Source organism: Notolabrus celidotus, chromosome 21, assembly GCF_009762535.1.
Source record: "Notolabrus celidotus isolate fNotCel1 chromosome 21, fNotCel1.pri, whole genome shotgun sequence".
Lineage (NCBI taxonomy): Eukaryota > Metazoa > Chordata > Actinopteri > Labriformes > Labridae > Notolabrus > Notolabrus celidotus.
This window is the reverse complement of record NC_048292.1, coordinates 4,563,093-4,575,269: the sequence shown is the minus strand read 5'-3', so window position 1 is coordinate 4,575,269 and position 12,177 is coordinate 4,563,093. Positions and strand designations below refer to the sequence as shown.

The 12,177-nt window shown below is 42.6% G+C and overlaps 1 protein-coding gene across 3 annotated transcripts in view; it reads left to right on the top strand.

The window, feature by feature from the left end:
• The window catches only part of ppfia2 (PTPRF interacting protein alpha 2), a 291,948-nt gene that overhangs the window by 251,142 nt on the left and 28,629 nt on the right, over positions 1-12,177 (top strand). For all 3 annotated transcript variants that reach the window (XM_034673355.1, XM_034673353.1, XM_034673354.1), the window contains exons 14-20: positions 1,029-1,161; positions 1,257-1,474; positions 4,063-4,303; positions 5,077-5,106; positions 5,235-5,365; positions 7,546-7,727; positions 9,313-9,403. In XM_034673355.1, the coding sequence (XP_034529246.1) occupies positions 1,029-1,161; positions 1,257-1,474; positions 4,063-4,303; positions 5,077-5,106; positions 5,235-5,365; positions 7,546-7,727; positions 9,313-9,403 (1,026 nt within the window). The remainder of the gene's footprint in view (positions 1-1,028; positions 1,162-1,256; positions 1,475-4,062; positions 4,304-5,076; positions 5,107-5,234; positions 5,366-7,545; positions 7,728-9,312; positions 9,404-12,177) is intronic.

The following is a 12,177-nucleotide window of genomic DNA, read 5'->3' as shown; positions in this document are numbered from 1 at the left end:
CATGCAGCAAAGGGTTGATGCTGGGTGTCGACAAGGACTATAGCCTCTGTACATGGGGCGCACCCTCACAGGAGCTTTAAATTCATCCATCATGCTTCGGCTTCTGTGTTTTCAGTTGAAGGGAAGGCACCATTTAAACTCTTAAAATACAGGGTATCACTCTCCTGAAAATGCACCACTTCAAAATGTAGTGACATCCAGACCCTGACAGGTACAGCAGACTTAAATATAGTTGCTTACCTTACATTGCTCCATGATACTGAACATTAGATTAAATCCACAAAGAGAGTAAAGTTTAGTTACACAGAGAGGAAAGAGAAGTTCTGTCTGATGCTTCTTAAAATGAGTCCAAACAGAAGTTAGATCCAGTTCAGTGGACTTCTGGAGCACACAGATAATTAAGCAATTGTATTTTACCAAGATGGGTCCGTGTTCAAATGTTAGCCACACTCAAAGAACTTCACAGTCAGGCAGTGTTCTCCAGAAGAAGGCAGTGATGCTTGAAGATGAAACACAGGTTTTAAAACAGAGTTAGATGTTAGAGATTTAAAAAAGTAGAATGAAGATTTCTTCTATTGAATGGGAGGCAGATAAAACGCAGGAATACACATTATTCTCCTCCAGTAGCAGGATTGTAATTTCATCTTTCATCTCTCTCTGCACTATTGTTAGAAACGCTGGTATCACTGAACTCTCTGCGTCTATTCTGGGATGATTTCTGGCTCCTCTTCCTCGCTGCATGGAGCTCTAATATTACAGCACTGATGAGTTGACAGTAGCAGCTTTAATCTCCTCCATAGACAAACCATTTGCAGCCATAGAGGCGTGTTTAACGTGCTGTGATCCTTCAAGAAGTGACTATTAGACACGCGTTAGGTACCCAAACAGCAGATTTGATTGTTTACTGTCTGTTTACTGTGAGCGGTGAACATTGTGTTGCTTTTACGAGAACAGACTCCAGAGGGTGTTTTATTTTAAGCACGCTCTATGTTACTGGAGATGAGGTATAACTGATGTAATATCCTCAGGTCTCATCTGGACACGTCAACCGAGCTCAGGTTCTCGTTGGGATCTCTGGCTGAAACCCAGTCGGACCATTACCGCTCAGCTAAAGTCATCCGGCGACCGAGGAGGGGACGGGTAGGTCTGCGAGAACCAAAGGTGAGCCTCCAAGAAGTCAAAGAGCATGACTTCAGTTTCCAAAGTTTCTGTTTTCAAACATCTCTCGTCCTCTTTTCTTCTCGGCTGTGTTCCAGGCCAAATCTTTAGGCGAGCATGAATGGCGTTCTCAGCAGCTGGGGGTTCTTGGAGGTCACCACTTCGAAAGCGACACAGAGATGTCGGACATCGACGACGACGACAGGGAAACGCTGTTCAGCTCCATGGACCTGCTGTCGCCCGGCGGCCACTCTGACGCACAAACTCTGGCCATGATGCTTCAAGAGCAGCTGGACGCCATCAACAAGGAGATCCGGTACGCCACAAACACACACCGGAGGACTGATTCGATATTAAAGGGCACGATTTCCAGACGTATTGATCCACTTTTTGTGTTGCTAATCAATTCTACTTCAGCAGCAGATACTTGTGGTAACTTTTTAATATTAAGCCAAGGTAAACTGAGCCTCTTTGTCCTTCTGCTCTAATGAAGACTCCCTCATGTATCCTCAGTGTGCATAAAGAAACGACTCCAACATGCTGACTCAGTGTCCTTGCAGAATCCCAATCCTCTCTGCAAGCAGCTCCCTCTGTCTACAACAAACACTCCTCCAGTCTGCACATGCTGCTTCTTGAAATCTGATCATCTTGTTAACACAGTAATAATCTGGTGCTGATAACTCTTCATAACCCCAGGCTCAACTTTACTCGCTTCTTTATTTGAAGAGCTCTTAATGCGCCTTTTGCTCTCTCTTCTAATTTATATCCCCGCCGACAGACGCAGAGCTGCACTCCTCTTCAGAAAAACCTCAGATAGTGATCATGAATTCAAGGAGTCGAGCTCTGGGTTAATTACAAAGTGAAACCCTGGGTGTGTTGTAACTAATGACCTGACTTTTAGCATTTTAATCTCCCCATTGAGGCTTTTAATTAGAGAGTTAGCCTCATACCGGAGGTGTTTCGTGGGATTTGTTCGGCGGGTCTCCAGAAATCCTCTTCAGAAGACCCAGAGTGATACGCCTGAACTCTGCAGCAGTGAAACTGAAACCATGCTGTCCTGCAAATCAGAAGAGTGTAGGTTAAATCAATGTTACCAACATTGTATGGCGACTACAGACTATTGATGCTCCAAGCGACTGTGCAGAGTGAAATCTGACTCTCCAGATATGTTTACAACATAAACCCCATCAATACATACACTACCAGTCAAAAGTTTGGACACACCTTCTCATTCAATGTTTTTATTTATTCCAATTATTTCTATAAACTATGAAATAATCTAGTTTTGCCATAATCTGGATTACAACAGTCGTCAAATAGGGCTCTCCATTGTGTGCTAACCCTACCTCTGAACAACACAACTGATGGTCTCAAACACATTAAGAAGGCAAGTCATTCTACAAATGAACTCTTGACAAGGTTCATGATAATTAGAAACCATTCAAGGAGACCACTTCATGAAGCGGACTGAGAGAAACCATTCCAGGAGACCACTTCATGAAGCAGACTGAGAGAATACCAAGAGTGTGCAAAGCTGCCATGAAGGAAAAAGGGGGCTACTTTACAGAATCTAAAATATAAAACATATTCTGCTTTGTTTAACACTTTTTTGTTCATTCAATAATTCCATATATGTTCTTTCATAGTTTTGATGTCTTCAGTAATAATCTATAGTGTTTCAAATAATTAAAATAAATACAAACCCTTGAATGAGAAGGTGTTTCCAAACTTTTAGAACCTGTTCATCTGTTTCTTGTGGGTCCCGGTTTCACTGTAAATAGCCCTTAACACAGAGGCTTCTTTCTGGCTTAAGGCTGATTTATACTTCTGCGTCTCCCCTACGCAGCAGGGGCTGACGCGGACATGAGCCCCACATACTTGTGCGTCGATGTGTCCGTCTCGCGCAGCAATTCTCCGCCGAAACGCCTGAGGGCAGTGCGGTCTCTCTCTGATAGCCTGCCGCCTGCTTCCGGTCCCGCTACGATCTCTGTTTACTTTTCCACAGAGTTTCAGAGCGTGTTATGTTAATCTACAGCTGATACATGTTGCTGTTTATCATACAGACATGATTACATGAAGAATAGAGAGGAGGAGATGAAATACACGGCCGATGTGCGGCCGATGTCTGGGATCCCGGAAGTGTTGTAAATGCAGTAAAGACAAAGCCGCCGAGCGGACCAATCACAGAGCTTGAGGTCCGCGTCGGCTCTACGGGGAGTTACATTTTGGAGGAGGTGCACGTCAGCTACGTGCGTAGGCCACGGTGTAGGTACGGGAGCTACGCGGACCCCCGGCGTAGGTTACGCCGTCGATTCAACGCAGAAGTATAAATCAGCCTTTACTTCAGCGGCATGGACGGAATAGAAGAAGCTACTATTCTTGTGGTTTACTCACGACTAACAGGTCTCAAGTGTGTTGAAATAAAAGCAACATGATGCTGGTGGAATGACTGCACTGAAATGTAAATATCTGTTTGTAGAGATCAGATTATGATCAGAATACCGCCGACAGGAACCAGGATGTGTTTACGCCTGCTTTTGCTCTCCATACAGACTTTGTTCTGGTCTATTTTCTGTCCGTTAATGAAGTGGTTTGCTCGCTGGTGAATAAAAAAAATGCTGCTCTTACTAGAAAAGTGGAAAAATCTTCACACATCTGCTTCAGGCACTCAAGGTCACAGAAGGTCAAGGTTCAGATCTATGAAATGTGTGTACACGCTAAAACAAAGGCATACACTCATAAAAGTTTTCACCAGATTTATAAACCCCCAACATTTCCTAAATATCAAACACCCAGCACGTAGTTTAATTTTGTGAAAGCAAAGCTGCAGCATGACAAAACTTTACTAACTTCTGATTCTACCTCCCGTGTTGCCCTCTCTCCATCTCTCCTTCTCTCTACAAGGCTGATCCAGGAGGAGAAGGAGTCCACAGAGCTACGGGCGGAGGAGATCGAGAACCGCGTAGCCAGCGTCAGCCTGGAGGGGCTCAACCTGGCTCGAATGCACCACCACGGGGCCTCTATCACTGCCTCGGCCACCGCCTCCTCCCTGGCCTCCTCCTCCCCACCCAGCGGACACTCCACTCCCAAACTGGATCCTCGGAGTCCTGCACGAGATATGGAGCGCATGGGGGTCATGACGCTGGTAGGTATCGTCGCGAATAGTTAGCCAAAACATCTGCTTGACTGGCCACACTCCAGATGATTTAAGGCAGATTTAGGGCCCGTTTTGCCATCGCCTCTTTGGTCTTTATAGCTTGAAACTTCAGAGATTTGCAGTCCTTGCATTGCACAGCAGCCTCTGATGAGACTCCGACGATATGCTGATGATATCTGACTGTGTAATTCAGATGGTTTGAGGTTGTTTTTAGAGACTGAACTACTTTGCACGAAGAGGAACGTACAGTCTTTAAAATATCTCTCTCTTCATCCGTGCATGTAAGCACAACTGTAAATGCATCAAGTCAGTACTATAAGAAGACATAAAAGCAGGCACAACCTCTCTGTCAGGGTTTCTCCCTTTACAGTCTGCCTGCGTGTGAAGCTTTACATCCAGAGAGGGCATAAATATTTGAAGACTTGCTGCATTAAGTCAGTCTGCAGGAGAATCGTGACAGGAGCTGTGCTGCTCTGTCAGCTGTCATCACGTAACACCGATGTCAAAGGGGACAGCTCTCAGTTTCTCCAAGAATAGAGGATAATATTTCAGACTCTCTCTTCGAATTAACCCGAGGGTCAAATGCTGCAGATGTGCCCATCACGGAGGATTTCACACAACAGAAGTACCCCCGAAGATTACTGATGTGTACCTTTATGAGGAGAGGGTAGAGTGCACATTTGTCTTTGGTCCAGAGGCTTTTAAAGAACCATTATGGACATGTTTTTGACATTTCTCTTCCTCTTTTTTTCTCCCTACAGCCCAGTGATCTGAGGAAACACAGGAGAAAGGTACGCAAAGTTTCCACTGACATTAAACCATAAGTCCCCTTAATATGGCGTGATAATGCCGTCGGACAGGTGGTTTCATGCACCAAAGGGTCATGTCTAATGTCACGTTGTCTGCCCTCGTCTCTCAGATTGCAGCGGTGGATGAGGACGGCCGTGAGGACAAGGCCACCATCAAGTGTGAGACTTCCCCCCCTGCGACGCCACGCACAGTCCGAATGACACACACACTGCCAGCCTCCTCGCACAATGACGCACGAGGGTAACTTCCAGCAATACACACCCTCTACAACCACTGTATTAAAGGTCACATATCATGCAAAATCAACATTTTAATGGTTCTCTACCTGAAATATGTGTCCCTGGCATGTCTAAACCCCCTGAAAATGAAAAGAATCCATTCTGCCCCTGTTTTGATTTCTCCACCTTTCTGTAAATGTGTGCTGAAACCAGCCGTTTCAGATTTCAGTGTTTTTCATACGTCACAACGCCATCCGGTCTGTAACAGGAAGTCAGAGTCCGGAGCTTGTTCAGCCCATAGACTGTATAAAATACAACTCAACCCCTCCTCTGTTTTTCATTCCCTGCACACACGTGTGGTAACAAGGAGCTTAGGAGGGAGGCATGCTAGTTGTAGGCTGTATTAATAAACACAAAGGTCGGTTTTACTCCCCACGTCTGCAGATTTGAAGATCTAGTGGATGATTTTTATTTATCATGGATAAGTGCTAGCGCTAGTTAGGATAGCCACATAGCTACATGTTCGTAGCTGTGTACCAAGACACACGTCGACATACTGACAAATAAAACAACAAGAAACACTAAATCTGTGACCAATCCTTCAGAAAGGTCCTGCTGCAGGCGCCTCTCCGTCAGGATCAGATTCTGGATCAGATTCAGAGGGTTGAAGTAACGCGGGTCTGTGAGCAGCCGTGTATATTCAGCCAACATGTAAACATTAGATCAACGTGCTGGACAGCCGAGGGGATAGCCACTTCCTGAGGGGGCGTGGTCAGAGAGCTCATTCTCATTTAAAGGCACAGACACAGAAAACAGCCTGTTCTGAGCAGGGCTGAAAAAGAGGAGTTTACAGGCAGACCAAAATCTGTTTTCAAAGTGTTTTTTTGAGCAATAAACTTTTAAGACATGTTTTGGGGACCTCTTAGACCAATATATTTTGATGAAAAAGAGCATTATATGTTACCTTTAACTGTTTTTTAGTTGTATTCTTTCTTGTGAAAGATTGACTTTAATTTCTGCATTCAAGAGAGCGTTCTTTTCTTACCCGCCTACAGTTTTTCAATGTTCCATTTTAAGCACTTACAGGGATAATAAGGGAGATTTGTCAAACTTAAATCACAGACAGGAGTCACATTATCCGAGTTATCTGCAGTAAGGAGCATGCAAACACTTTGAGGATTCTGTGCAGGAAAATACAATAACAGGAGGGAATAAAAGAGGTGTGTGAGGGGGGGATTGTTCAATATTGAGTGGACTGTATGTTGAGCATTGCGTGGGTGAGCCCTGGATTCTGTTAGAATTTGTTTGTGCTTCAGCAGGATTATAAAAATAAAGAATAATACTTGCCAGATTTGTATGAAATTTGGTGGAAGGGTGAAGTGTTGGCGAAGGAAGAACTCATTAAAATTTGGAGCTCATCCGCCTCACAAACAAGCCGAGGGTTGGCAAAGTAGATGGATTGGTGCAACTAAAGAAAGGCTGCATTGCACAGAGGACTGAGCTGTTCAAGTTTAATGTGAACTGATTATTTCAAATGGCAATAATCATAGTCTGATGATTTTGACTTTTAGAAATGTTCCAATTTGATTTAAACGTGCCTGGCTCGCTGATGATTAAGTCAGCCTACTATCACCTTCAGAATATATCATGGATTAAAGGACTTATGTCTCAGCTGGATGCAGAAAAACTGGTCCATGCATTTATCTTTAGCAGACTAGACTACTGTAACAGGGTCTTTACAGGACTCCCTTAAAAGTCCATCAGACGGCTGCAGCTCATACAGAATGCTGCTGCTCGAGTCCTAACAAGGACCAACAAAGTAGACCACATCACTCCAGTTCTTAGAGCTCTACACTGGCTTCCTGTCTGTCAGAGAATAGACTTTCTCCTGCTGATGGTTTATAAAGCACTGAATGGTTTAGGCCCAAAATACATTGCTGATCTGCTGCTCCTGTATGAACCATCTGGACCTCTGAGGTCATCAGGTACTGGTCTGCTTTCAGTCCCCAGAGTCAGAAGGAAACATGGTGAAGCAGCGTTTAGTCATTATGCACCACATATCTGGAACAAACTCCCAACTCACTTTAAATGCAATTGTTTTCTTGCTCACGCTGAATAACTGTAACAGAAGAAGACTTGTGGTAAGTGTGTCTGAGACTACTGACACCCTCTTTAAACAGAGGTTTTCTGTGTGTGTCTCAGGATCGTGGCCTCTCTGGAGGCTGAGGCCAGCGCTCTGAGCAGCGTAGCCAGCAGCCAGGACTCCCTCCACAAACAGCCCAAGAAGAAGGGAATCAAATCCTCCATCGGACGGCTCTTTGGAAAGAAGGAGAAAGGCCGACTGGCACATCTAGCACACAGACAGGTCATGGTAGATCCACACGGTGAGTCATGGTGGTGATAATATTTCATATGGAATATCAAGAGACTGAAGATTTACTGAGAAATTATCTGTTTACTCAAATGTGTGGTTTTATGTTGAGTGGTGTCCATTATTCCCTGAAAACTGAGGTCGATTTTAATCATAGTAAGTCTTTGTGTCTCGTGTTGTTTGAGTCAGATTTAGTCAGTCTTCCTTTAAGTCTCATTTCACTGAGTGTTCATTTTATTCTGACTCTAGTCGATATTTCAGTCATCATCTTCTCAGACAGTTTTTGAAAGGAAAAAAAGGTGAAATTTTGTGTATTTAGTGCATTTTTAATTTTTTTTGTATTTTCCATTAATGAATTAAATAAGATTGAAGGACAGTCATGTGGTACAGAAGCCAAAGTAAAACATTTCAAAATAAAAGCCCAGGGAAGGGACTTTTGATGGATGGATGGATGGATGGATGGATGGATGGATGGATGGATGGATGGATGGATGGATGGATGGATGGATGGATGGAGAAATGGAGAAATGGATGGATGGATGGATGGAGAAATGGAGAAATGGAGAAATAAAGAGATTGATGAATGGCTTTAATGGGTGGGAGGATGTATGGATGCATTAATGGAGGGATGTATGGGTGGTTAGATTGATGAATGGACGGATGGATAGATGAATAAATGGAAGGATTGGTGGATGAATAGATGGATTGATGGAGGGATGTATGGGTGTTCTGGTGGATGGATGGATGGATGGATGGATGGATGGATGGATGGATGGATGGATGGATGGATGGATGGATAGATAGATAGATAGATAGATAGATAGATAGATAGATAGATAGATAGATAGATAGATAGATAGATAGATAGATAGATAGATAGATAGATAGATAGATCAAATGAATGAACCACAAACGAATGAATGAGTGAACAAACAAACAACCTTACAAGTGAGTGAACAAACGTGGGTGGGAATGAGCAAACGAACAAATGGGAGAACAAATGAACAAACAGTGAACGATAGAATGAAAGAATGGACAAACAAAAAAGAAGGAACTAGTGAGCAAACAAACGACAAACAAATGATAAAGCAAACGAGAACATGAACGAGTGAGCGAAAGAACAAACAAGCAAGCAAGTGAACAAATAAACAAAAATGAATGAGAGAATATAAGAACAAACAAAGAACGAAATAAAAAGCAACGGAATTAACAGAAAAACTAACAAAACCAGGATGATATCATGCTAATGATGTGTAATAAGTTGTAAAATCAGCAGAGAAACTCTTTCCATCATCCCCTTTTTAATAGATGAGAACAACTTTGACTTAATTTTAGTGTCTCGGTACAATCACAAGTTAATATGTGTTGTCAAATAAGAAAAAGTTAAATAATTGTAGAAATAATTCTGAGTTATTTTACAGAGTACAAACAATATAATTAGTTCTGACTCATCCTGTAATAATATGAAATTGCATTTGATATTTATCACATTTTGTACCCGTGTCAGATCTCAGTAATCAGAGGAAGTATGTGATTGTGTGTTATACAGCATAAATAACAGATTGTTTTCCTCCTGTTTTTCCCTCCTCTCCTTTCAGCCACCATGATGGACGCAGACATGGCGGGCCAGGACATGGGGGTGGGCAAGCTGGGGACTCAGGCTGAGAAGGACCGCAGGTTGAAAAAGAAGTAAGCTTTGTCCAAAGAGAACATGAAGCAGTCGCCATTAAACAGAAATACACCCTGTCCCTCTGTAGGGCCTTCTCACACACCTTCACACATCTGCTTCTAAACGGCCATACTGAGTTCATGGCCATGTTTAAGAGCAGCATTGTGTTCTGAAGTCATATAGCTGTATGTCACAGAGAGAGAGGCAATAACCTGCACCTCGCCTTGTGTTTACCTGAAGCTCTCTGCTCCTATAAAAGCTCGGGCTGTATTGTGTGTAATACCATAACCCACACTGAGAGCAGGATCGATAAAAAAGCAGAAGCTGGATCGGCCTCACTGTTTTCAGCCACAGAGCAAAAGTCAGACTATTGATCCGTGCTGAAAAACCAATTCATCTCACAAAGCTGTTTTGTGGATGTGGAAGCTATTCGCCGTAATCACCCAGCAGCCATTTCTCCTCTGATGTCACGCTCTCGTTTGGAAGCTCAAAAGCTGCTTTGATGTCGTCCTGCTGGGTTCCAGGGATAGATGTGGGAATCTGAGGAAACATTTCACCACATCCTGATTGATCAAAAGCTTAAAAAGGGTTAGGGTTAGCAGCTAAACGTTAGCATGCAACCACTACCTAGCTTGCGTTACCATTTCTAAGGAGCTAATGCTAACAAAAGTGTTTGCATTCAGCTACTTTCTAGCTATCATAACCACAATGGAAAAAAGCTTATCTTAAAGCAACCTTAGCGTGGAAGTTGTTGGTAGCTAATGGGCTTATAAAGATGTTTAACCTTAAATTGTTTTCCAGATCACTCACACTAGGAAGTCAGGACTTGTCAAATCCCCTGTGCCTATAGGACTTGCAATTTCGTACGTGGTTGAATGCTAACTGTACACAACAGCGAGAGTTAGCATTCATTATCTTTCTAGCTGACACTACCATGAGCTTGGAATGTACATAATATAATACAAAAGTCATACATTCATAGCTAACATTAATTTTTTGCTAGCATGTGGCTGCATGCTGACATTTAGCTTCAAGCTACCTCGTGCAAGGGTTTTACCAAATTACTGGTAAAGCTATAATATAAGCTAAAAAGAAGAAGTCAAAGTTTTTTTAACTAGTTTTGAAATAATTTTGGTAGCAGCTAAAGTTAGCATATTTTTACATTCTAGCTGAAATTATCAATAGCTAGGAATGAACACAATATAGGAAAGGTGGTGATGGTAATATGGGCTAGGAAGTAGTTGAATGCTAACCTAAGCACTTGAGTGTAGCTTCTTTTGATATCTTGACCACTTGCGAGGAAAGCATATACTGCTACTATACTAGCTAGTTGTTGTATGCTAATGGTAAGCAACGGCTAAAGTTGGCATTCAACCACTTTCTAGATGACATTATCGTTAACTTGAAATGCACAATACAAAAGCAAAGGCGTGTATTCAGTGTTGCCAACTCCTCAGTGAGGAAAGTAGTTATTGGCTGTCCTAAAAGTAGCTAGAAGTCGCTAAATGACGTCATCATTTAATTTGCATAATTGTAATGGACGCTGCAGGAGAGACGTGTAACGTTGAGGGGGAGACAAAAAGAGATTAAAAATCACTCTAAATATGTTTATAACTACACTTAGGAGCCAAAGTAAAACATAACATTTTTCAACCACAACATTTTCAAGATGTTTATTGTATAAAATCTACATTAACGATCTAAATGGACCATAAAGAGACCAGATCAGCTAGTGGTGTCTTCGTACATGGTGATACATTAACAGTCTGGATGCTGAGGGATGAACGCCTCCTGCTCTGAATGCAGCTAGGAGGGACTCACAGGTAGCATCCACTGCTCGTTGAGAAGAGTTAGAACGATACATGCTTTCACGACAGTCTCCAAAAGTCTCCATTTAACACCAGAAAAAGTTGCTAGATTTGTCGCTAGTCGCTTTTTTGAAAAAGAGTCGCTAGAGGGGTCTGAACACTCGCTAAATATAGCAACAAAGTCGTTAAGTTGGCAACACTGCATATATTACTAGCTGACTGTAATGCTAGATATGAACTTTCCAAATGTGAATGCTAACGTTAGCATTCAACTTATTCCTAGCTGTTATACTATAAGGTTGGGTAACGCAACATGATTTTAAAAATGGGTGATTTTAGCTACAAACCTAATCACGCACTGTTAGCTGGCGTTGTCATACGGTAGCTAATTGTTTACATATCTAGCTAACTGAAATGTCAACTGGAAAATGGTTGAATGCTAACCTGTTATATGCTGTTAAATGCAAATATTAGCTGTTTTCTCTACCTATAAACGGTGTTGTTAACTTTAAATATTGCCTGATACAACTTAGATTTTTATGGTGGTGATCAATCATCTTGTTGTAACCTGAGTGCAGTACTTCAGTATCAAAGCAACATTTTAGCTTCCTACCTGTAGCGTAGCTTCTCAAAAGACTGGGTGCTCCATGATAAGGTGAACATATCTTCTCTAACACACACACACACACACACAGCCTTTAGCTTCCTCCACTCACACACACACACACAGATGAGGTGTGTTCTGCCCTGCAGGAGAAGGTTGGAACCCCCCTTCCCTCTCAGAGAAGTTCTTGCAGAATGTCTGTTTTTTTGTGTGCGTGTGTGCATTTGCCATGCCCCGGTGCCAAATGATGAATGTCATTTGCTCGAAGTGCACATTGAGTTGTCATGAAGACTAACTTTGCCTCCCATGTAGTTGGTCGATAGCGAGTATCGGTGGTTGTTTGTTGACAAATGTGTTGTTTCTCTCTCACTGCACCGACTTC